This window comes from Leuciscus leuciscus (assembly GCF_965113295.1).
Source record: "Leuciscus leuciscus genome assembly, chromosome: 24".
In the NCBI taxonomy this organism is placed as follows: Eukaryota; Metazoa; Chordata; class Actinopteri; order Cypriniformes; family Leuciscidae; genus Leuciscus; species Leuciscus leuciscus.
In genome coordinates, this window is record NC_138723.1 from 21364554 (window position 1) to 21390274 (window position 25721).

General features: G+C 38.8%; 2 protein-coding genes and 2 long non-coding RNA genes across 4 annotated transcripts; 1 reads left to right on the forward strand and 3 right to left on the reverse strand.

Moving 5' to 3' along the window:
* Positions 1-224: 224 nt before the first annotated feature.
* On the reverse strand, positions 225-6427 carry eva1c (eva-1 homolog C (C. elegans)). Its single transcript, XM_082156970.1, has 9 exons — positions 6371-6427; positions 5493-5813; positions 4499-4695; positions 4125-4248; positions 3901-4053; positions 2873-3016; positions 2326-2403; positions 2148-2234; positions 225-1773 (listed from the first exon to the last, which is right to left on the reverse strand). Exons 2-9 carry the CDS (start codon positions 5605-5607, stop codon positions 1355-1357), a joined length of 1317 nt encoding a protein of 438 aa, XP_082013096.1. The 5' UTR covers positions 5608-5813; positions 6371-6427; the 3' UTR covers positions 225-1354.
* Positions 6428-6450: 23 nt separating this feature from the next.
* On the forward strand, positions 6451-9281 carry mis18a (MIS18 kinetochore protein A). The gene is made up of 5 exons (XM_082156982.1): positions 6451-6756; positions 7537-7603; positions 7710-7832; positions 7949-8051; positions 8809-9281. The coding sequence occupies exons 1-5, from the start codon at positions 6549-6551 to the stop codon at positions 8884-8886; spliced, it is 579 nt and encodes a 192-aa protein (XP_082013108.1). The 5' UTR covers positions 6451-6548; the 3' UTR covers positions 8887-9281.
* Positions 9282-15237: 5956 nt separating this feature from the next.
* On the reverse strand, positions 15238-16767 carry LOC309489525. Its single transcript, XR_014202437.1, has 2 exons — positions 16260-16767; positions 15238-15927 (listed from the first exon to the last, which is right to left on the reverse strand). It is a non-coding gene; the product is annotated as an uncharacterized lncRNA (long non-coding RNA).
* A 6713-nt stretch (positions 16768-23480) lies between these two features.
* LOC309489728 lies at positions 23481-24867 on the reverse strand. Its single transcript, XR_014202499.1, has 2 exons — positions 24503-24867; positions 23481-24170 (listed from the first exon to the last, which is right to left on the reverse strand). It is a non-coding gene; the product is annotated as an uncharacterized lncRNA (long non-coding RNA).
* Between the last annotated feature and the right edge of the window lie 854 nt (positions 24868-25721).

A 25721-nucleotide genomic window follows, 5' to 3' on the forward strand; every position in this document is an offset into this window, starting at 1 on the left:
TGTATGGTAGGGCGAAACACTTTTCTCCTCCAACTTCAAAATCATCAGACATCGTTGTTTTACCTTTTATTTATTTATTTTATCTGTAAAGGGCGTTTGACTTTTTTTGACGTAAACACTAGGTCTGTACTTCCGCCTACGTCACACGTGACCTTTCGTGATTACGTAATGCATGGCACATCACAGCTAGTGCAAGACGAGCTTGTGGTTAAAAAGTATATAAATGTTTTTTTTTTATTACCGATCGTTTCTCTAGATAACTCTTATTCCTCAGCAGGGATCGTGTAGAGCCCTTTGAAGCTGCAATTTGGAACTTCCACCTGCTGTTTCCTGTTGAAGTCCACTATAGGGAGAAAAATCCTGGAATGTTTTCCTGAAAAACCTTTTCAACTGAAGAAAGAAAGACATTAATATCTTGGATGACGTGGAGATGAGTAAATTATCAGGAAATTTTTATTCTGAATTGAACTAATCCTTTAATTAATGTGTCTGTATGTAAATGTGTGTGTAATGCAAGCATGAGACAAGATTTCCATGTACTAATTCATTGGCAAAAGGATGCAACACCTTTCCTTTCTTTGTCTGTGCCTCTGGCAATTGCTCAATTGAAACTTGATGCAGTTTAAAGACAGGATGTTTCTGAGCAGCACTCAGGATTGCTGTGGCACCACAGAGTTCATTTGGAGAGCGTTGAGAAGGAGTTACTGAACATATTATTTTCCTCAAGGCAAAAGAGAGGTTACAGTATCGGGAGATGTGGTTTCACTAGAAAGAGGTTAGATGAAAGTTGAGTGTGATGTGTAATAAAAGAACATTCTGTTTGTGTTAATTTTTGTTTTTTATTGTACATTTAAATATACACTTTTAATTAAAACAGTTTTGCCATCTTAATTTGCATTTACATTCAATACCACATATATTATTTAACAGCTACTTTTATATAAATAAACTTTTAATTTAATCACTAAAACATGTCAGGTATCGCTAGCCCTGTGTTATGTCCTCTGTGCCAGATCTTTTTATTTTTATTTATTTTTTTTTTACAATTTTTTAAGTAAGGCACCTGGCAATGTTTTTAAAGACATTCCCGTTTAAAATGTGATATTTTCTTCACTTATTTGAGCTGCCCAACAACAGCAACATTAGCTCAACAAATAATGTGAGTTTGGGGTGGGCCATTTGTTTGGCTGACTAATAGGAGATGAGGGGAGTGTTCAGGAAACCTGTTTGAAGACAGTTTTGGCAGTTCTGATTAGCAAAAGTGTTGCAGAAATTACACTCTTCATCTTTCATCGCAGTGTTTTGGTAACAGAAAACATTCAAAAAGTGAACTCCCATTTGGTTGAAATTACAGCTACTGCACATTCTGTGTAATAGCTGGCATGTATGACTGCAGGATGCACGTGTTTCCATTGAGGTATGCGTTCATCCTGATTTCCTGAATCACAAGCTCTCTGCGTTCAATTCTCTCCATCAGCTCTGCTGCCTCTGTGGTGTATGTCACATCTTCCCAGCAATGCACCTTCCTGTCTATCTCTGCCAGGTTAGAACTGTCCATCAGTGACCCTTTCTCATCCTCATCTTCTTCCTCATCATTATCCTGGTTCATTGGCTCTTCCTCTTCCAGATTGGTTGTTCCACTCTTCTTCCTAAATGTTCTAGGTGTATTTAGATGTTTACTGCAGGTTAGCTGCATTGAAACAGCTATTAGAACAATCAGAAGGCCCACGCAAACACTTGACGTGAAGAGTAGTCCTGCCATCTCCGAATGCTCTGAGCAAGAGAAAAGTACTCGTGTAGAATAGTTGACCAAAAAAAAAAATTACCCTCATGTCATTCATGCATATGCAGTTATTTTTTTCAGAGGAACACAAAAAATAACATTTTCAGTATAACAGTTCATAAACAGTTCAATAAAATGATACATGAAGATTCTTAAAAGTTCTAATCATAGAGGTTTGAATTACATGAAGGTGAGTAAATAATGATATAATTATTTATTATAGAATTTTATATAAATAAACATTCATTTTAAAGGGGATTTTAATTTTATATTTTGTGCTACTTTATGTTGACTGGTCTGGGATCATAAAAAATGTCCAAGTAGCCTATGTTCAATTTAAGACATTTTAAATATTTCAGTTTACCTGTAATGTAGAAATATGCCATTAAAGAATTGCTGACAATAATCCTGTTCTCTGGAAACTTTGAACTTCTTATGACTGGCTGTTCCCCTACGAATAACAATAAAATAAGACAGTTTAATTGTTAATTTACCTCCACTGCACAGTTCTATATAAAGTGAACTGTATGGTGTACTGTCACCTTTTTTGGTGCTCTGGTCAGGAACTGAGGTAGTTTGGAAACTTCTGGGATCAGCCTCCTTGAGTAAACTTTGTGGAACTGAAAAAAGGCACAGTACAAGTTAACAACTTCCAACTCCCAGTCGGTATCTCCCAGGATCTTTCAATACGACGATGATGAGTAATCTTTACTTTTCCTGTGAACTGACTCTGCCTTCAATCAGTAACAAAAGCCTGGCATTCAAAGCAATCACAGGAAGTCTTACACAGGAAACTGTGTAAGAGAGCTACAAAATGCCAGGCTCATTCCCTATTTTTATTCCCAAACAACTTTTGTCTTCGTTGTAATTTAAGGACGGGAAGAAAACAGACGGGTTAATCAACAAACTGAGATGAGACAAAGGCCATATGTTAGTATTTTCCCACGCTCTCAATCAATGGGAAACTTATTTAAAATCTGCCATGTCATGCAGTAACTTTAATTTAAAAAAAAATTCAAGACATTTCAAGAACACACTCAAATAGGTTTTGCTTTAGGAAGATTCTGATGGATATAAGAGTGTTCATACCGCATGCATAAAGGACGGTGATATACTTTTTTGTTCCAGGAGGGCAGGGGTCTTTGAAATTTTCCTGGTCTACAGTAAAAAAACACCTCTGTTTGCCATAGCAGATTTTGGATACCACATCACCAGCTCCATGAAAAAGACATTCTGCAAAAAAAAAAAGAAAAGAAAAAAAGGCTTATTATACAGTACAAACCACAAAAAAAGGGTTTTTTCCTTCAAATCAAATTAAGAACTTTATAAATAGACTGCATGGACTCATATTCAACAATGCACAAATTTGTCTATTTATTCTGTTATCCCAGCTATGCAGATATTTGTATGTTTTAATAATTTTTTCTATGTCTATGTGTTTGTCAAATAAATCAAATGAAAACCTTTGATAAGATTTACAATAAGATTCCTGTGGGTGATGATGAAATGTCTTCAGCATAGTGTGAAAATATGTTTTAGTATTTTTTTTCAGATATGTACTGGTACATTGTGTTCTGGCAATTATGTTTTTTTATTAATTTAGCATGTTAGTATTATATTATTTGCATTCTACGTTGTTTTGGGACATACACACCCTGATTTTGCCGAGTTATGCCTACTACAGACAGTGCGATTTTGGCAATCCTATAAGAACAAATCACACTGGATCTAATAAACTTGGGTACGTACTACGTAGACTGTACGATGATGACACCAATTGAATCGTAGGCTGTGACGTAAGTTGGTATAGAAGAATAACACGTATTCACTGCATGCGCTACTGGTTAACAAATAGAGCAAGATGAATCACACTTTGGCAATAGTGATTTTTAGGTGTGCTGAAAAAGAGTCTAAACTGGGCAAACTCAGATCTGATTGGATGATTGGAATTTTGTTCCAGGATCAACAAAGATGTTGATCCAGGAACATGTTGCTCTTGGTGAAATCAGGTTCTGCCTGCAAGCCAGTTGATAACCACTGATTTAACCCACAGCCAAATGTTACCATTAAATCAATGTAATATTAAATATAAATCTGACTTCAACCTAAAAACGTACCAAATGGTGGAGGTTCTCGTTCCTCGGCTGGGCACAAGTCTTTCTCCTCCAGCGGTCTACCATAAACAGCAGAGTAGATATTCAGAACTTTTGGATACTTGCAGTGCAGCAGAAGTCGATCTCCCTCACATGTTACTTTCTTCTTGTGCTCTGCTGTAAGGCAAACATTATAAATATTTGAGGAAGAAATAATCAATTAAGGCTTTAAAGAAGGAAATACTTACTAGGTTTACACCTGTATGATACATGGAGGAATTTAGGGGTTCCAGGACAGGGATCTCTGCCAAAGACTTGATGATTAACCAGGAACTGGCAATCTCTATGACCCTGGCATTCCGAGAGCACTTTCTAATAGAGAGGGATAATCAAAGACCATCGACTGTGTGTTATACAAAAGGAAGGGAAAATGTAGCATAGCCTTGTCCTGACTCTGGAAAACACATTATATTTTCTGAGCCAGAAGTGAAAAAGATCTGCCACAGAAGTCTAGTCTCAGTGGGACTATTTAAAAGGTACTAAAATGACTTAATCAAGTTAGTGTTTAGTGGATGCACAATTAAAGGTCTATTTTCCTGAAAGCAAGGCTCAGGCTCCTCACCTGCAGCGCTGTGGTAGCAGAACAGCTGTGATTACGCCATTGGCATCTCATTCCTGGCACGATCCCGGGAAGGGTTTCACTCTGTCCATAAAATGCAGACTGAATAGTTATGGTGGAGTGTCGTGGACACCTGAGGAGCAGGAGATCTCCATCACAGACTTGAGCTGATTGACTGTTGATGATCCTAAACAGATAATCTAATGAAAGAGGTTTGGGAGGGAGAAACTAATAAGTTCATTAAAAATACATTATGAACGCGATTTAGAAAACATGCTAAATATTATTTCACCTCTTCTATTTTAATTTTTTGTGAGGCTTCACATCAAATGTGTCTATAGATGGTGTAATTGTCCAGTATGTACTATATATGAATCTAATGGATCTAATAAGTTCATTAAAAATACATTATCAGTGCGATTAATATGGAGTAATTGTCCAGTATATATATATATATACAGTATATATATATATATACATATACATACATACATACATTATGAATGCGATTCAAAAAACATGCAAAATATTATTTGGATACACCTCTTCTACAATGAACTACTTTTTGTTTTCAAAATTAAAGTCTTTTTTTTTTTTGAGAGACTTCACGGTGGTGTGATTGTCCAGTATTCACATACATATTACTTATATATTTGTGAAAGTTTTTTAATTAATAAAAGTTATTATAAAAGTTTAATAATTAAATTATTGGGTATCTTATGATTTATTTATGCCATTTTAGTGCCATTAAAGAAAAAATATTTTTTAGAAATTGTATACAAAAATTCAAACATTGATGAAACCATCACGGAGGATTTGGCATTGATCCATACGTGTATTTATTTTAGAATGTATACTTAATAAAAACATCCATTGAACTAAATGAATACAAATTATTTGTATAAATTCGTTTAATCGTTTTCCATTATGATTGTTATTGAATATTGCACTCATAAATATTTTTTAGTGTTACAGTTCATCATCATTATTGACTCACTTGAGAAATCCGAGAGTCCATCCATTTCTTTGGTCCACAGCATGAGAACAGTGTAAAGTATTTGAACACACAGCCCAGGTGCACGGCAGCTTCTTGGGTGCAGCGCTGAGATCATGTTCAAATTCTTCAATTATTTCTGCATCAAGCCGCGTGCATTCAAGCGCGTGCTGGTGAAAGAAAGGCTGTCAGGAATTCCCGTCTCTCTCTCACCTGTCAGGGATCTCACCCCGCTAAAGTATATTATTCTCATATCACGACTTTGACATCCCACTCCTTTCACGCCAAAGTCTAAGAAAGCGAACTCCTCGGAATCGTTTCAATCTAAAAAGAAGTCAGAAGATATAAGGCAAAAAGAAAACATTTCAAAGCGACGCAGTCAATGTGTTGCAGCCTATGGGAAATAACAAGTGCGCAACAAGTCAGTTGTGCCTGAAAACAGCGACATTCGCATTATGTATTCGAATATTGATGATTTTATGGTATTTAGCAAGACTACAAATAGTAACAAGAGACTTCTTGACATTCAGAAAGTGATTTTTGAGGAGGATGAGGAATAGGACGTTTGAACGGGGCGTGGCGGTGAATGCCTAAAATTGGCAGTGCTGTAGGAGTTGAGACACTGCCAACAGTATTGTAACCAATCTGATTAAACTGCCTTTACAATCAATAATATTTAATATAATTATTGAACCGACTGTCTTTGAAGCTAAACTTTTGGGACCCCTGAGCCTTTATAAAGTCTACATATAGCCTGGTTTAAAAGATGGTTTTACAAGAACATGTTTATTCATATTTGTGTGTGTGTTTTTTTAATAATTGATTGCCTGAGTATTATGAGTTTGGTCATGTTTATAATATTCTAGTAAAACCATACGAACCGAGAAGGGTCGTCTGGCTGCTATTGTACGAACCTCGCGTTGAGAATGAAGTGAAATTGTTACTCCGTTGCAGCAGAGGGCGCTCTGCTCTTATCTTCTCATATGCGCTCACTGCAAATCAGCAGAAGTACAGCTGCCCGCGGACGTTTGAAAACATTTGACTAGTGTTGAAAATAATATGGCTGGGAAAATTAAAGTCCCGGACGGTTGTAGCAATATAACATACTCTGTTTGCGAGAGTGTCGTTGACAGCAGCAGCAGAGTGGAGGAAGATGGCGAAATCGACGGTCCAGCAGTGTTTATGTGCGGCAAATGCAAGCTGCCCATCGGAGACAGTCTGTCCTGGGCAGGCTGTGATGACGAGCAGAACCAAATCATGCTTAAACGTAAAAGATTATTACGTTTTTATTGCTGTTGTATGTTAAGTTGAGTTAAGTTAAGTTGTTAAGCTGGTTATAACCTGTTATGTCTTGGGTTGATATACACTGCCTTTCATAAGTTTGATGTCAGTATGATTTAAAAATAAAAAAAGAATACTTTTGACAAAATTGACACAAAAAAAATGTCCGTAGATACGTTTATAATGTTTATAAAATATTAACAAGTTATTTTGAATATTCTGTTCATCATAGAATCCTGAATGTATGCATCACAGTTTGCAAATTAAGCAACACAACTGTTTTCAACATTGATAATAAGGAGGAATGTTACTTGAGCACCAAATCTGCTTATTTGAATGATTTCTGGAGTGATGATGCTGAAAATCCAGCTTTACCATCACAGGAATAAAATACGTTTTAAAATGTTAAAGTACAAAACAGTTATTGTATCTAAATTGTAATAATTTTTAACAGTTACCTTTTTACCGCATTTCTGATCAAATCAATGCAGACCTCAATGTCAGAGACCTCAAACTTTTGAATGGTGGTTAATGTTATTTTTTGACTTGATAATGATCACATCTAAATATACATTTTTGCATGCATTTGTTAAAATAGCATAAAACAATTCTGGATAAACAACAAAAGTTACTTTTGTTACAATTACAAAAGTGTAATTATACACATGGGCATGTACTGAAAACGGACTAAGCAACACATGAAGGGATTGTGACAGTAATGTTTTTAGTACATGCAATGTCTTGATTTTTGCACCTTGAATTTCAGGTATCACTGACAATATTGTCATAGGGAAAGAGCCCTTTGTTTCTGGTACCCAAAAGGACCTTGGATGGTGAGATATTTGTTTATTATACAGTATGTGTCATAGATGTATTTTTCCCACCCTAACCACCAAAACATGAAATCAATGTCTCTGTAAAATTGTCTCTCACGTTTAGCCTCGTGGTTAATCTCACCTGCCGTGGGTGTGGTGCAGAATTAGGAATCATGTACATATCAACCCCAAAAAAGCTTGATTTCAAGAGATCCCTTTTCTGCTTTAACGTTGAAAATATTGAAAGGTAAGTAGCCTATTGTGCACAAGCTTGTGTGCTGTTTATCTTGCGTCTTTTTGGATTCTTGCATGTTTACCATAACTCATAATTCTCATTGAGGACACTATTGTTTCTCTCTATAGCTATGTAGTGGGCAGTCCAGGCCAGCAGATGCCAGAATTAGACGGACAAGACAGACCAGTGACCCTGGAGTACCAGAACACTGTGGAGCAGCAGATGACAGAGGTAAAGTAGTTCACCAAGAGACCGTTTAAATTATTGATCTATGAGTATGATGTAAACCGATGTAAATCTTGTCTCTCTCTCTCTCTCGGTTTAAAAATAAGCAATTTCTTTTGCACTACAAATGTAGAGATGAATGCCAATATTGAGGGCGTATAGAATATGACAGAAAGAATAAAACAAATAATTTAAAACTGTTATATTAATTGTTATTAAAACATTAGATAATATAAATAAATTCAAACTAATATATCTCTAATAATAATGTGCTTTAGTATGGGGAGGGATGGGGGTTCAAAGAAGAGATATAAATATGTAGAAAAAGAATAAGAATATCTGGTTCTTTTTTGCTGTTTCAAAACGCACAAGTAAACAGCAGATGGCGCTCTTGTGGTGATGCCAGAGCTCTTTGTTTGGTCACTGAGTCCGGCAAACAATAGATATTAGGAGCTGTTAAAGAATTTGATCTGGAAGGGAGTGCTGACAGTCTGTTTGAGATATTTGTATGTTTTAATAATTTTTTCTATGTCTATGTGTTTGTCAAATAAATCAAATGAAAACCTTTGATAAGATTTACAATAAGATTCCTGTGGGTGATGATGAAATGTCTTCAGCATAGTGTGAAAATATGTTTTAGTATTTTTTTTCAGATATGTACTGGTACATTGTGTTCTGGCAATTATGTTTTTTTATTAATTTATTTAATTTTATTATACAATAATGTCCTTATGCCCCTGTAATTTTCTAATATACCTTGCAGATAAAATCCCTCGCTGTGATAATAGGACAACGCCTACTGGAGATTGAAACTAACCTCCAGTGCAGTTCTGAAAAATGATGTGAGCTGTTGTTTTATGACTGAGGATAATAATCTCTCATGTCTGTCATGAATGAGAATTTTGGACTCTTTAGTGTAAGATAATTTCGTCTGACTGTAATGCATTTACTATACAGTTGTTTGCAAGTGACACACACACATCTGTAGTGTCCTACCTTTTATTAATGTCAAAAAACATTCTAAACGATGTCCTTTGATATAGATACATGCATATAATAGATGTTGTAACAAAATTGTTTTGTTCTTTAAATTTTGTTTTACTGTATGTTAGAGAAAACTATTAATGGAAAGCTTGTGTTTGTCACCAGCTTATATTTTGTCAGAAGTGATCCTTGTGTTGTTGTCATGTGATGCACAGGGTGAGACTGCACCGTAAATATAATGGTAAAGCATCACACGTGTTGTTTTTTTCCCCCTCCACTTGTTTGTTTTTGATATTTCATCTTTTGTATCAAAACATCCCTGCTCCAACCCTCTGGAAAACTGGTTCAATAACAAGTGGATAGTGCACGAGGATGGAGGGGGGCAGGGTGGCTGCCTTAAGCCATTTTTTTTGTTTACAGTTCCTGTCTAATGTGCCTAGCAACACACTCCACCAAGAGGCGGGAAAAAGACTGCTAGAGACCCCTGAAGGTGCGCGCCCCCAATCCCGAATCCTGGGGTAGCATAACAACAGCGACTGAGAGAAAACCCGCGCGCTTCGGACCAACCAGAGAGCTGTATCTAAGGGACATGCTGCTATGGAAACAAAGCCAGCGCACATGCTGTCGTTAGAGCCTGTTGCCATATCATCCGTCGTTTCCTTATTTGCCGGACAGCCAACCAGCTTGCGAGGCGGTCTGTCATTCTGATGACGTTGCGCGTCAGTCGTTCGCATGGGCGTTGTCTCCATCTCCCGCGCCCTCAGAGACTTCTTCATTCTTGTGTCTTTGAACTCCTCCTCCGTTCTGCCTGTTTATTCAGTAGTGTTAAAAATAGGAACAAGAGGTAAAACACGCTTATAGGACATTGTATTATTGCATCATTTTTATTGTTTGTGTCCAGTAGAGGGAAACAACATCACTCTACATGTAGCCTATATCCTTTCTAGTTATACTAGTTCATGGGGGTTCATCTCAGTAAAGGCCCGTGCAAATTCAAGAACGATAACGAACCTAATTATGTTAAGCACGCATTTTGGTGTATGAATATCTGGACATGCAATATATTAAAAGAATGAACAGAGCCATTGCTTTTAAACAATACACACACACACAAAGTTTTATCCCTTACTGAAATTAACCATGGTTTTATTATAGTAAAAGTAGCCTAGTTATATAGTTATAGTTACCATGTTTTTTTTTGTGGATTACCATTTTTATAACCACAGTTTTACTACAAATGCCATGGTTAAACTATGGTGGTTAGTGTAGCAAAACCATGATTCATTTGTGGTTACCATGGTTTAACTAACCATGTTATTTGTGTGTGTGTTTTTTTGCAGTAAAACCATGGTTCATTTTCTAAAGGGATTCTAGCTTCATGCATTCTTTTTTCAATCAAAACTTGAATGTGGGTAAATTTCATTAAAAAAGCTACTTTTGAACAAAGAAAATCATGTTTTCCCCCCAAAGACTACAACGTGCATAAGCAATGCTTTTATCGCTTGTTTCTGCTCCTTTGCCTGTGTTTTGATCCTGAGATTCTCTATTCTTTCAGAAGTTGCCAATGCGTAATAGCCCCCCCTACGGTATAACCGTGAACACACGGAAAGCCGGAAAATTCCAAGTGTGGGTATCTGCAGGTTGGATTGATGGGCATGATGAAAGGTTGCGGTGTGGCGAAAGGTGTTTATCATTGGTCGTGAAAGCTGTCTGTCAGGGTGTGGGCTAGGTTTTTGTGTTCCCATTCAGTCGGTTCACTCAGTACAGCACATGACTATGGGATATCGTGCTCTTGTGCCATTTGCTGAAGACACCTTTATTCACGCTTGAAAGGCCAATGATGCATGACGACATGGGTGGGGTTACCTGCCCACAGCATATAAATGCAGTCGTGGTATGCGTCATTCCCCTTGTAATTCTTGTCGAAACTAATGCAGAAAAGAGAAAGCTTTTAGCACAAGTTTAGCTTCGCTAACGAAGGGCTAATAAGCTTTTCTCAAACAAAATGTCCAAACATGCCACATGCACAAGAAAACCCATGGTGGTGACTCTTGTTGAAGAAAAAGGCATAAAAGAGAAGTTTTTAGCTCGAGTTAGGCACAGCTAACTAATGGCTATATACTTTTTAATGAGAAATATCTGAACCTTGTTCTGGGTGTTTATGGTATACTCATCATGAGCATGTCAGGTGTGTTTGGAATTGTCCACACTAGGCTGGATTTCTCCAACCCAGAGGCATGTGTGCACTGCCGGCAGCTCTATCATTCTGCACTCGAGTGGTGTGTAGCACATGCTCGGTGGGGCAGTGGCCAGACACGGTCTGCTCTTGTCTTCAGGTGCTGATCCAGATGTGGCGATCGCCTTTTATGGGGGCCATGGAGAGTTGGAACGATTGTATGGAGGCCGAGCAATGTCAAGTTAAAGGGGTGGTTGATTATGATTTCACTTTTCTAACATTAGTTAGTGTGTAATGTTGCTGTTTGAGCATAAACAACATCTGCAAAGTTACACTGCTCAAAGTTTGCTTTTGAGATATTTGCTTTTAAAGAAATTGCTTTTTAAGAACTACAACAAACGGCTGGTAGAGACTACACGACATTCCTCTCGGGTTAGTGACATCACCAACCCTAAAATTTACATAAACCCTGCCCTCAGAACACGATTTATAGATTATCAAGACAGAATATGCTAATCAATGACAAGAAAATAACTACAAATTCATCAACTAACCATTCAGAAATGTCCTGTTGCATTCTACATTGAGACTCTTCTTGAGTCTCTCCATCTTTGTCTGAATTCGGTTTGAACATAAAAGGCTAAATTTTTTTGACATTTTCAGTGCATGTCTGTGTGAGTGCAAGCTGTTGTAGATCCGCCCCCTGTGCTGGGAGCAGCAGCTCATTTGCATTTAAAGGAACAGACACAAAATGGTGCGTTTTTGCTCACCCTCAAAAATTGACAATTTTAACATGCTATATAAAAATATCTGTGGGGTATTTTGAGCTTAAACTTCACATACACACTCTGGGGACATCAAATACTTATTTTACATCTTGTGAAAAGGGTATTATACCACCCCTTTAAGTCACCTTCATTTATATAGCGCTTTTAAGAACATAGATTGTTTCAAAGCAGCTTTACAGTGATAATAGGAAATTAAAGTATCAGAGATTGTTTTGGCTTTACAGCAGCTCTAGAATAAAGTTATTGTCCAGTTAAAGTTAGTTTTGATTGATTCACTTCCGTCGCAAGGATCATTAGTTATTTACTTAGGGGCCGCTAACACGACACCGTTCTAACAGAAAACCCATAAGTTCTCTCTGCGCAAACTTTAAAAACGTGAACCTGTGGGAACGCTGATGGCGTGCACATGCGTATTACGTGTTTAGTCTATAAGTATGCGCGATTGAATATATATGTGTGGAGGCTTGTAGTCCCTCTTTACAAACCAACCCTCAACAAACTACTTGTCTGGCCTTAAAATTTATAAAACAGAATTTTTATCGCTTCCACGTAGCCACGTGAACTGGAATTATCCCGACAACGTTTTATCTGTACAGAGGTAAAGGGAAGGGAAGGAGGCCTTCACAGGGGAGAGACTAGTTGACACTTCAGGAATGCGTTGTCGTCGTGTCCAGGCGCAGGTCCTTCATCAGATCTGGATACGGCCTGGGTCCGGCGGACTGCGGTAAACCTCGGGATAAACAGAGAGACTAATATTAGCGTAGATGCCATTCTTCTTATGATGTAACAAGTACATCAGGATTTATGGGAAGAGTTCCCGGTTCCATCTGACCTAATCTATGCAGCCTAACATTGAATTATAGAAGTCTATAATGTGTTATGTGTATGCTAGGTCAAATAGATGTGTTTTTAGTCTAGATGAACTGACAGAGTGAGGACAATGTTAGGAAGACTGTTCCAAAGTTTTGGTGCTAAATAGGAAAAGGATCTACCACCAGCAGTCGATTTTGGGTACATTGAGCAGGCTATGCAGTATGCACTCATCTGACCAGCTTTTTGTCATCTTTTTAAACTTGGTCAGCCGTTATCCAAGCGAAGTCTTTCCCACTGGATTGTAGAAAGCTATGTGTATAGCATATAAGGAGTTGGTTCTGCCTGGAGGAGTGTGTGCGCACTCAACGAGGGGCATGGAAATGTTACGGGCATGGCTTAAGATTTTCATGTGGATGCCAGTTGGGCATCACCATGCACATTTGTCCAGTTTACAGACTAGATGTCACTGCGGCGGTGGTAGGTCAGTTTGTGCTCGCCGCAGGGTTTTTTTAATCAGGGGCCGTCGATCCCATGAAAAAGGAAAAGGGGTATGTGGCAGTGCTGGTCCCTTGCGTTTAGTTCAGCAACTTTGCGGGGCGTGAATATATGTCCCATAGTCATGTGTTGTACCGAGTGAACTGGCTGAATGTTGAGCAATGCAAATAACTACTGTTCCCATAAGGAAGGAAACAAGGTACAACACCTCTGTGCCCCGCGCAGTCAGAGGCCTGGTGAAGAGCTGGACTGAACAAAGGGAATGACGCATGCGACTACATTTATATGCTGTGGACACCCCGCCCATATCGTCATGTGTCATCATTGGCCTTTCATGTCTTCCCATAGTCATGTGTTGTACCTTGTTTCCGTCCTTCTGGGAAGAGTAATTATATGCATAACTCACCATTTCTGTTGTAGCAATTCACCTTTCGGGACACCTCATTTCGCAAGCCTATTACTCACCTGCAGCTATCCCGGTCTCAAAAATTACGTCAATGGCAGGGAAGTGTTGTCTCAAAATGTTGGAAAGTTCCAGCAATGGCAGGGAAAGACTTAAAGCCAGACAGATTCTGATCGACTGTCCACGTTTTCTCTCTAATCAGCTGGAAAGAGGGATATCCAACGATATTGTTCTTCTGTATCTTTATCATTATACAGTAGTTGTAGTGCGGACTTTCCTGTTCTCAGAGAATTAGAATGATTATTAAAACTTTATTGTCTTTGTGTGAATGGGCCGTAGCTCTGTATACGTTCAACAAACACTTTTAAGATAAAAGGTACCTAAAATATATCAGATTTGCTCGTCGTTTTCTTCCAGTTTTCTTCAGTGTCCTTTTGTTATCCTGTGTTCTGAACCATTGATTCCATCACTCAATCGATTCGTTAAACAACTCAGATCGTTCATGGTTAAACATGTCTTATTTTCTTTTATTAAAATATGCGTGACAACAAATCTCACGAAACAAACTTCAAAATGAAATGCCTCACTCGTTTACGAATTAAATGTCTAAGTGCTGCATTGAATCTCCAAGCAACAACTCCTTCAGTTGGTCAAAATAATGACATTTTCCACAATATGCTCTAGAAAGCCATCTCGTTGTTTAATGAATTTTCGAAGGAAAGCAGTTGAAGGAAAGCCTCAAAATGACATTAAAAAAACTAAAAATATATGAACCATGTGATTTATTTCAAAGATTTAAAAACACAAATTTGTTCATGAACAAAACATGACTGTTGTCTCTGTTCTACTGTACTGAAATTTTAATTCAAGTATTTTTCTCCCATTGCCTAATTTTTTTTCACCTGCTCCGCCAGCCGCTGTCATTTTGATTAATGGATGCTAGCTGCAATCTCAGAGTGCATCTCACTTGAACTGGAGTGCTGATGCGCTGCACTTTCAGTATGATCTTACCCACCCCATCCACCTTCATCTAAGTGTCCAGACATACACACACACACACACACACACACACACACACACACACACACACACACACACACACACACACACACACACACACACACACACACACACACACACACACACACACACACACACACACACACACACACACACACACACACACTCTTTGTCCTGGAGGACTGGTGGGGTGGTAATCAATAATGTAGACAGTCTGATTAAGCGAAGGTTACTTCATTGCAAATAACCCCATGAAGCAATCGACACAAGGAGTGCAGAGACAAACCCTCCAATAGTAGTGTAGCTCAAAACGGGATTTGCCAGTCCATTCTTGCTAATATGCAAATTGCATGTGTAACAGGTAGTGCTATGTAGTGCACCGTAGCTACTCCTCCTCTGTGTGTATAATCTGTATATCAGAATACACACTACGGACCAGAACTCTAGATTCGCTACAGAGGGCAAAATGAGTTAAAACACATTAACACAAAAAAAACAGACAGACCAGGAAAATGACTTGTACTAAATTGTTTCCTTTTACTTTGCAGCAAAATTGAAGATTATTGTAGAATAAAATGAAATAACAATCACCAATACAATTGTATAAACAATGAAATTGTCTTTCTCTTTCCCTTTAAGAAATGTATGGTTTGAGCTCCTTGGTAGTTACTTGATCTAATTATATATATATATTTACTTTGGTATTTAAATCGTGTTTTTTTTTCAATTTGATATAGACTTAGATTAAATTTTACTGTTTGTGTAATTTTTCGTGTTCTAAATTATTATCGTTTTTGTTTTTGGAGCTTTGTTTCTTATTAGTTGGGTTGAATTATAACCTTTACCCAAAACAAAGGAAATACAATTCAAACAACAGATTACTTCAAGAAAAAAAATAACAACTTAACTGAAAATAATACAATACTTGACAGTAATTCAGTAGATAAACAGTTCTCAGTCGATGGAACAATTGTGCGTTTGTGTGCAAAACTGTCTGTAGTGCAGCAATTGTCTCTTTACAATACTCAGTGTTGAGGTAATTGCTGAGAAATACCACTTAGGATGAATTCCACTTGTGACGTCAGATAAGGCACTGATCACTCAACGAATCACAGGATTTCTTGTCTCTTTTTAGGACTCTTCAGCTGGGTGGCTCGCCATCTCAGGATCACAGCTTATCTCGGAATCTCAAAAAAACCTGACCTGTTTATACAAACAGCGCCATAAACATCGTAGACAATTAGTATGAGTTTTAAACTCAATATATATTTCATATATTAACTAAACTAAGTGGAAAATACTATTTGAGCACTTTTGTTACTCAAAGCATAACAAATCATTCTCATAAATGATATTACTCTGCTTATTTAACATTTGTAAGGTCTTCAGCAATACAATACATTCAGTTACATCACATTACACATACCATCTGAACACTAAATGCATATAAACCCATATAAAACACTTCAGAACGTGAATTAACTCATTAACACTTCATTTCAGATAATTTGATATTATATTATCATGAAACTCACCAAATCCGGGGGATTTCAATACACAATTAATCAGTCACATCGGATTCTACAGGGCTCGCAATCAGCTATCATCCACTCCAAAATCAATCAATCATCACACTAAAATGGCCCAAATAAGATTAATATAAGGGTTACAACAACATACAACTTATTATTTATGCATATTAAGCAAGGATGATCGTTATATTTGCCTTTTGATCCAGTTTGAATTCACTCGCGATCTGTGAAACTCGTGCTCTCTCTGCAATTATGCGTCTCATTACAGTGACGTCATACACAGCGCCCGTCTTATGACAAACGTCACGCTTTAATTATTATAGTTAAATTAATTATTTTAATGTTCAAGATACAGCAGAACGACTTTGGCAACACATTTTGTTACTTGTTTAAACATTTTGAGTGAGAATATAATTATTATAAATTATATTTATTTTTCTGATCAGCTCAATTTTGACCTGGGTTACACCCTCCCCCCTTAAGTCTATGCAAGTCCCTTTGCATGGCTGTAACCTAAGGTATTAGGGTTTAGAGTGTCTAATTGATCTAGGTTGTTCTGCAAGTGACTCGACAAAGGCAGTGTTCAAACCCTGAAGCAAGGATTGAATTATGGATATCATTGGGTTTCCCAACTCTGGGTAAGTCAATCTTTTTGACTTATGCTTCACTCTTTTAGACTTTCTTAGATGACATTCATCCTCACTTTCATCTTGATCTGTTTCTTCCTCAGGTTCATCAGATTCAGCTGACTCCAGCCTGCTTTTCTTCAACGGAACATCAGGTACGGTTTCCTCAATTTGCACTGAAGGCGTTTCATTGTCTTTTCCCTTTTTCTTTCCACCAGGTACATCCACTGTCTGCTCTTCTACTTGAGGTGAGTTGTTTCTTTCTTTCAGGGTTTCCCTTACCGGTTCTGCATGACCAGATGAAGATTCCGCTTCAGGTAAGTACTGTGTATCAGTTGAGTTTTCAGTACCAAGTAAGTATTCTGCTTCAGGCGAAATCATCTCTGAATCATCATTTGGGACTGATGGTATGTCAGATGAGATTTTGTTTGCTGGATTAGAGTTAAGAAGAACCTCTACAGGCTTCCTTATGACACGGTATTCCCGGATGAACCTTTCTGAGGTAATAGCTGGCACTTCAGAGATCTGGTGTACATAGTCATCCTCATCCGAACTTTGATAGTTCTCAGGACATTCCTCAGCTTCCTCATCTCTGCTTTGTCTGGTTGCCCGTTTTTTCAGAGGTTTTGCCACATCAACTTCATCCTCAGCAAGTGAAGACAAAAACCCACAAGGTAGTAATAAATCTCTATGCAGTGTTCGTAAGGGACCTTCTTGTCTCTCAGGTTTCACTGTGTAGACAGGTAGTTCGCCAGCACGTCCCACTACAACGTGTACCACAGGATTCCACCTGTCGGCCAGTTTATGTTTCCCACGTATCCTAACGTTTCTGACCAGCACACGGTCACCTTCCTCAAGAGACGACTCTGTCACTCTGCGGTCGAAACGGACTTTGTTCCTTTCTGCAGTTTTGGCTGCATTCTTCTGAGCTAGCTTGTAGCTTTCCTGAAGGTGAGTTTTCAAAGTCTGCACATACTGTGAATGAAACTTGGGACTTTCACGATTCACTGAGGTGTTATAAACCAAGTCTACTGGCAATCTTGGTTGTCGCCCGAACATAAGTTCGTACGGCGTGAATCCTGTAGTCTCGTGCTTTGTACAATTGTAGGCATGTACAAGTGGTTTCACAAAGTCTCTCCATCTGGTTTTCTCTTGAGTTTTCAAGGTACCGAGCATTCCTAGCAGCGTGCGGTTGAAACGCTCGACCGGGTTCCCTCTAGGATGGTACGGTGTAGTTCTAACCTTTTTGATGCCAGCGATTTCACAGAGTTCTTTTATTGTCCTGGACTCAAAATCAGGTCCTTGGTCACTGTGGAGCTTTTCAGGCACACCATAATGAACAATAAAATTCTCCCACAGACTCTTAGCGACTGTTCTGGCTTTTTGGTTTGGAGTGGGAACTGCGACCGCATACTTGGTGAAGAAGTCTGTTATCACCAAGATATCTTTGGTGTTGCTACGGTCGGGTTCCAATGACAAAAAGTCCATGCACACCAACTCTAGTGGCCGGGTGACTTGGATGTTCACTAGAGGTGCTGCTCTCTCTGGCAAAGTCTTTCTACACACACAGCGGCTGCAGGTTTTGACTTTGTTTTCAACATCAGTAGCCATCCTAGGCCAATAGAATCGGGACCGGATGAGATCAAGAGTCCGTTCTATTCCCATGTGACCCATGTCGTCATGTAGACTCTCCATGGTCATGGCTCTTAAGTCAGGTGGAAGGACAAGTTGGTAAGTTGTGCAGTCTCCAACAGTTCTTTTGCGATAGAGAACACCATCCCTTATCTCAAGTTTTCTCCATTCTCTTAACAGGAAAGGAAGTTCTGGAAGCTCACGTCTCAATGTAGGTAATATAGCGTCTCCTGATTCTAATTGAAGAATCACTTCTCGCAAAGCTGGGTCATTTCTCTGTTTTTCTTTTAACTCCTGTTCTGACATACAGGGAACAACTGAAGATCCTTCCATCTGCTCATAATCTTCTGGAATTGCTTCCGGGCACATAGAGAGTGACTCAACAAGAGTGATGCAACTGTTGTCACCAGCTTGACATAACAAATGTTTGTCACAGATGGCTTGTATTACGTCAGTGGGAACAAGGCTGGAATTGGCTGCTTCGGGTGAGTGATACAAGGTAAACTGACGTATTCGATCTTGTTCTTTCTGAGATGTTAAATCATTCACCAGATCACCATGAGGCCGTCTTGAGAGTGCATCTGCGTCAAGATTGCTCTTCCCAGGACGATACTGGAGGGTAAAGGAGAAAGTGGACAAGGCAGACAACCACCTATAGCTAGTTGCATCCAACTTCGCTGAAGTTAAAACATAAGTGAGGGGGTTGCTGTCTGTGATCACCTTGAAACTACTCCCATACAGATAGTCGCAAAACTTCTCGGTAACTGCCCATTTCAGAGCTAGGAATTCCAGCTTGTGGGCAGGATACCGGGCCTCGCTCTTTGACAATCCTCGACTGGCATATGCAATTACTCGTAGCACGCCCTCTTGCTCTTGATAGAGCGCTGCACCTAGTCCGGTAGTGCTCGCATCTGTATGTAGCACATACGGCAACCCAGGGTCGGCAAATCCTAACACTGGTGCTTCGGTGAGTTTTGCAATGAGTGTTTCGAATGCTTGCTGACAGTCAGTTTTCCATCGCCCTCCAAAAGGTACTTTGGGATCAAGGTAGGTTTTCTCCTTACCTTTCCACTTGCAACTCTTCTGAAGAGGAGGATATCCTATGGTTAGTTCATTCAATGGTTTCACTATCTTCGCATAGTCCTTAATAAATCGTCGGTAATAACCGGAGAAACCCAGAAAGGAACGCAACTCTTTCAGGTTCCTTGGACTTGGCCAGGTTTTAATGGCTTCTATCTTTTGGGGATCCGTCTCCACACCATTTTCTGAGACGATGTGACCGAGATATTTCACTGACGTCTGGAAAAACTTGCATTTCTCCAATGAAAGCTTTAAACCATAGTCTTTCAAGCGTCCCAAAACATGAAGAAGACGTCTCTCATGCTCTTCTAAAGTATCTGAGAAGACAATTAAATCGTCCAAGAACACCAAGACTTCTGAAAGGTTGATGTCACCCATGCACTTCTCCATCAGCCTTTGGAATGTGCTGGGAGCGTTAGTGATGCCCTGAGGCATCCTATTAAACTCCCAAAAGCCCAATGGGCATACGAAGGCAGTCTTGGGTTTGTCTTTCTCTTCTACTTCGATCTGGTAATACCCAGATTTGAGATCGAGCACTGAGAACCACTTTGAACCTCGAAGTGCTGAAAAGGTTTCCTCCAAGTTGGGTAAGGCATATGCATCCTTGATGGTCTGAATGTTCAACTTGCGGTAATCAATGCAAAGTCTTATATCGCCATTCTTCTTCCTTACTACCACGATAGGAGAAGAGAAAGGGGATTCTGACTCACGAATGATACCTGCTTCAAGCAATTCTTCTAGGTGTCGACGGACAGCTTCAAGATCGTTAGGATGAATTGGTCTTGCTTTATGCTTGAAAGGAGTTTCGTTGTGTAACTTGATATTGTGCTTCACTTTATCTGTTTGGCCAACATCCATGTCATGTGACGCAAAGACTTCGGGCATGGTGCGCAGTTTCTGAGTGATTCTCTTTCTCCACTCCTCTGGCAGACAGGAATCACCGAAGTCAAAGCAGAGTTCTTTGTCAGACTTTTCAGGGACACTTGACACTGAACAATCAGATTGAACGTTGTGTGACATTACTTTTTGCAAAGCATGTATGTCTGCAATCACGCTCTTGCCAGGGATGATAATGTCATGTTCTGTTTCGTTCTTTAACACCACTGGAACCTTGCGTGATGGATGCTGAGGTAAGTTTAGCAAGCAGCTGGCAACTAGCAGTCCTCCAGGAAAGGGTGAACATGAAGGAGGCTCCATCACAGCCCATTTTTCTGCTACTTGTCCTCTAACACTCACCACTCCTTCCAGAACGATATTGTGACCTGCAGGAACAACAGTAGGAGTAACATCAGGGAGCCTAACAATTCCTATGCTACTGTTTACTTTCTGCTGGCGTCTGTGTTCAATGGTCTGAATCACGGCTCTGTAGCCAAATGGAACAGCTTGACAAACTGAATCGTTGGTTTCAAGGTGCTTGTCATATGCAAGATCCAAAGTGTTCGTCCCTATTAACACCTTTGGCTGGGCAGTGCCACCAGTTTCTGGAATCACCAAAGCAAGAGTTGATACTTCAACGTCAGACCCAAGGAAGTCTCTGGGGAATGTGATTTTCACTTCAACATAACCGAGGTAAGGTACTGCTTGACCATTTGCTGCTTCTATTTCCAGCAGGTTATCCAAAGAAGTGATGCTTAATCCAGACAGATTTTGCTCATAAAAAGACTGGGAAATGGTTGTCACTTGAGACCCTGTGTCGAGTAGACAAGGACAAGGGTTTCCCTCAATGTTCACTTGAGCAGTGCACTTTGTGCCGATTAATCCTTTGGGCAGGCCAACTGGACGCCATTTTCCATGAGAGTTCAGATTGCTTATATTCGCTGACTTCTTGAGACTAGTTTGACAAGTGACAGCCCTCGTACGTCTCTCTACAAGGACTGGACGGCGTTTAAAGTTCCTGAGGCACTCGGACTATATTGACTATCCCATAGGGCTTGGCGCTCTTTCAATTGCTTCCTCTTATTGGTCACTAGGGTCGGGTTTGGATCATTTTCGCAGATTGAAGCAACATGCCCATCCTCACCACATTGAAAACAATAGCCTGGCCTGGGCCGGTGATGCGGCTTGTGGTCAGCTGTAGGAGAGTTCTCTCTGGGAATGTGTATGCTTGTCTGCTTCACTTTGCCTGGATTGTTCTTTGGATCTGGGTTCTTTTGGACTCTGAGCTTTGTCATCTGACTCTGGAGCTCTGTGACTTGTTGCTTTAGCTCAAGAACAGCATCGGTAGATGGCAACACACTTCTTCCAGTCGGTTTACTCTTTTGCTTGGCAAGTTGACTCTGGAGCTTGGCAACTTGTCTTTTCAATTCAGCGACCTCAGTTCCTTCTGACATTTCGTTTTGACCTAGGTCAGGAGGATTAGCAGTGACAATATGGGAGTTGGCTCTTTGCCTCTGTGCGCCTAGGTGCTGTCTCATGCGGCTTTCTTTGGAAAAGTGTTTGTTCTCCTCACTGCGCAACTGTAAGAGTAGCTCAGGGAATGGGGGTGGTCGGTTCCTTTTATGCTCAAGCTGAAGGTTTGCTATTAGTGTGTCGTCCCAACAACCCCGACAGAACTGTTTCAGAAGTTGTCGGTCAGCTTCATCAGCAGGAATACCGCCTCTTTTCATCACTTTGAGAAGGTTAGTGTGCAACCGTTGCAAGTACAAGGAAGGCTTTTCACCTGCGTTTTGCAGCGTATTCAGAAACTTTGCGAAAAGGTCATCCCCATCCTCTACGGTATCGAAAGCGGAGTCCAAGATATCGAGATAAGCAACAGGTAAGGCTTTTGGACCTAACTGCTTGACAATTTCAGATGCTGGCGGCAGTAGGCTGTCTACGATCCTCCTAGACCGATGCAAGTCAGACAGTGAAGGGTCTTGAAGAATTAACTCTACACTGTTCCGCCAGGTGTCATAATCAACTTCGCCAGTAGGACGAGGAACTTTGCCTGAGAACACTCTTAGCCTGAACGATGCACTACTAGAGGATGAAACTCCATCACTTTTCACAATGTGCTCAACGACCATTCTTTGGACTTCAGGTGGGTTCACATCCTTTGCCTCAAGTGTGGGTGAAAAGCTTTCTGTACCCACTCTGTGAACTTTATCAGAGATTCGTCTTCCTTCTGAATTTTCAGTTCGCTTGGGTGGAAAAGGAATGTCAGATGAAGAATCAGTCGTTTGTGACGACTCAAGATCGTTTGCATAAGTCAGATTGTCAGCAACGGAGGCAGCACTTGAGTGAAGCTGCTCTTTCAAGAGATCGTCAAAAGATCTGCCACTGAGCTTTGCTATTCTCTTCAGTTCAGCAAAGTAATGGTTTGTTGCATTCTCAGTTACTGCTGACATATAGACACTTGACAGAAGCCTTATGAGATAAGCGACGTTGTGCGGGCTCTTGAAAGTGTAAGGCAACAAGGGTTTAAGAGCCACTAATGCAGAACAACTGCTGTACTCTACTATGACTTCCCTATGATAAGGCGATTTGGGATCGTCTATGGAAAGGTGTCTATGGACATGACCATACTTGTTTAGAAAATCAGTCAGATCTTCATCAAGTTCTGTATTTGTGAGTCCACTAATTATCACTGAGTTTTCAATTATGATGTTTTCAAGCTCGACTACTTCCATATTGACACTATTTGCACTACTTCAAATTTTAAAGTTATTTTCCTGGTCTCTTGTGTCTTTAAAGGTTTTTTTTTTTTTTTTAATACTACAATGCCCTCCTGGCTGGCTCGCCACTTACTGTAACAGGTAGTGCTATGTAGTGCACCGTAGCTACTCCTCCTCTGTGTGTATAATCTGTATATCAGAATACACACTACGGACCAGAACTCTAGATTCGCTACAGAGGGCAAAATGAGTTAAAACACATTAACACAAAAAAAACAGACAGACCAGGAAAATGACTTGTACTAAATTGTTTCCTTTTACTTTGCAGCAAAATTGAAGATTATTGTAGAATAAAATGAAATAACAATCACCAATACAATTGTATAAACAATGAAATTGTCTTTCTCTTTCCCTTTAAGAAATGTATGGTTTGAGCTCCTTGGTAGTTACTTGATCTAATTATATATATATATTTACTTTGGTATTTAAATCGTGTTTTTTTTTCAATTTGATATAGACTTAGATTAAATTTTACTGTTTGTGTAATTTTTCGTGTTCTAAATTATTATCGTTTTTGTTTTTGGAGCTTTGTTTCTTATTAGTTGGGTTGAATTATAACCTTTACCCAAAACAAAGGAAATACAATTCAAACAACAGATTACTTCAAGAAAAAAAATAACAACTTAACTGAAAATAATACAATACTTGACAGTAATTCAGTAGATAAACAGTTCTCAGTCGATGGAACAATTGTGCGTTTGTGTGCAAAACTGTCTGTAGTGCAGCAATTGTCTCTTTACAATACTCAGTGTTGAGGTAATTGCTGAGAAATACCACTTAGGATGAATTCCACTTGTGACGTCAGATAAGGCACTGATCACTCAACGAATCACAGGATTTCTTGTCTCTTTTTAGGACTCTTCAGCTGGGTGGCTCGCCATCTCAGGATCACAGCTTATCTCGGAATCTCAAAAAAACCTGACCTGTTTATACAAACAGCGCCATAAACATCGTAGACAATTAGTATGAGTTTTAAACTCAATATATATTTCATATATTAACTAAACTAAGTGGAAAATACTATTTGAGCACTTTTGTTACTCAAAGCATAACAAATCATTCTCATAAATGATATTACTCTGCTTATTTAACATTTGTAAGGTCTTCAGCAATACAATACATTCAGTTACATCACATTACACATACCATCTGAACACTAAATGCATATAAACCCATATAAAACACTTCAGAACGTGAATTAACTCATTAACACTTCATTTCAGATAATTTGATATTATATTATCATGAAACTCACCAAATCCGGGGGATTTCAATACACAATTAATCAGTCACATCGGATTCTACAGGGCTCGCAATCAGCTATCATCCACTCCAAAATCAATCAATCATCACACTAAAATGGCCCAAATAAGATTAATATAAGGGTTACAACAACATACAACTTATTATTTATGCATATTAAGCAAGGATGATCGTTATATTTGCCTTTTGATCCAGTTTGAATTCACTCGCGATCTGTGAAACTCGTGCTCTCTCTGCAATTATGCGTCTCATTACAGTGACGTCATACACAGCGCCCGTCTTATGACAAACGTCACGCTTTAATTATTATAGTTAAATTAATTATTTTAATGTTCAAGATACAGCAGAACGACTTTGGCAACACATTTTGTTACTTGTTTAAACATTTTGAGTGAGAATATAATTATTATAAATTATATTTATTTTTCTGATCAGCTCAATTTTGACCTGGGTTACACATGTTTAGGCTCTATGAAACAGCTGCCCTTTCATTTGCGTGTATTCGCCTCAATATTCCTTGCAATTATGATGAAAAGAATTGTGACATTTTCGAACTTCCTGAAGTAACACAACAGAATGAGGTTGTTAGAAATATTGTTGTAAATGTTATTTAATTGGCCAAATGTGTACATCTAGTTTGAAACGCTTTTAAATTAAAATAATTTGGTGATTTCTGTCATCTAAACCAAAATTCTAATATAACAGTTTTTTTAATAGTTGTTAATTAAACAGCTAAAGACCATAAAACCACACTGAAGGTAGCTTGTTCTCTGGACAAGGGTATTTTCATGAATATCAGATTGGTGCAATTTATTATATGAGTTTTATAAGGTTATTTATTGAATACAGGCTTATTAAAAAAAACTACTTTTTTTTTTTTTTTTTACATTACACTGTTTTAAAGTTTTGTAAATGTTTTATAAATATAATTAGCTGGAAATTTTAAGATAGTGTAATTTATGTGCATCTATCTATACAGAAACAGACTTTTCAAAAATAAACCTACCCTGAAAAGCCCATTTTTATACTGGGTCTGTGAGGATGGTATTAATTGTCTGTTTTTTCAGACACAAAGAAAATGCTCCTCAGCTGATAAAAAAACAAAACATTTGAAAACAGGATTAGTCTCAATCAGGGTCTAAGCCAGAACAGATTGAGAGATTGAGAGGTCTAAGCACAGCAAGAGGGCCTTTATTTGACTTCGAGTCTAA

What these genes read in the sequence shown, in the direction of transcription:
- eva1c (XM_082156970.1), bottom strand. Translation starts at nt 5,607, where the DNA reads ATGATCTCAGCGCTGCACCCAAGAAGCTGCCGTGCACCTGGGCTGTGT. An exon ending in CTGCTACCACAGCGCTGCAG is followed by an intron (nt 4,249 to 4,498) that starts GTGAGGAGCCTG and finishes CCTCTCTATTAG; the next exon opens with AAAGTGCTCTCGGAATGCCA. An exon ending in ATCATACAGGTGTAAACCTA is followed by an intron (nt 4,054 to 4,124) that starts GTAAGTATTTCC and finishes TTTGCCTTACAG; the next exon opens with CAGAGCACAAGAAGAAAGTA.
- mis18a (XM_082156982.1), top strand. Translation starts at nt 6,549, where the DNA reads ATGGCTGGGAAAATTAAAGTCCCGGACGGTTGTAGCAATATAACATAC. An exon ending in GAACCAAATCATGCTTAAAC is followed by an intron (nt 6,757 to 7,536) that starts GTAAAAGATTAT and finishes CTTGAATTTCAG; the next exon opens with GTATCACTGACAATATTGTC. An exon ending in ACCCAAAAGGACCTTGGATG is followed by an intron (nt 7,604 to 7,709) that starts GTGAGATATTTG and finishes TCTCACGTTTAG; the next exon opens with CCTCGTGGTTAATCTCACCT.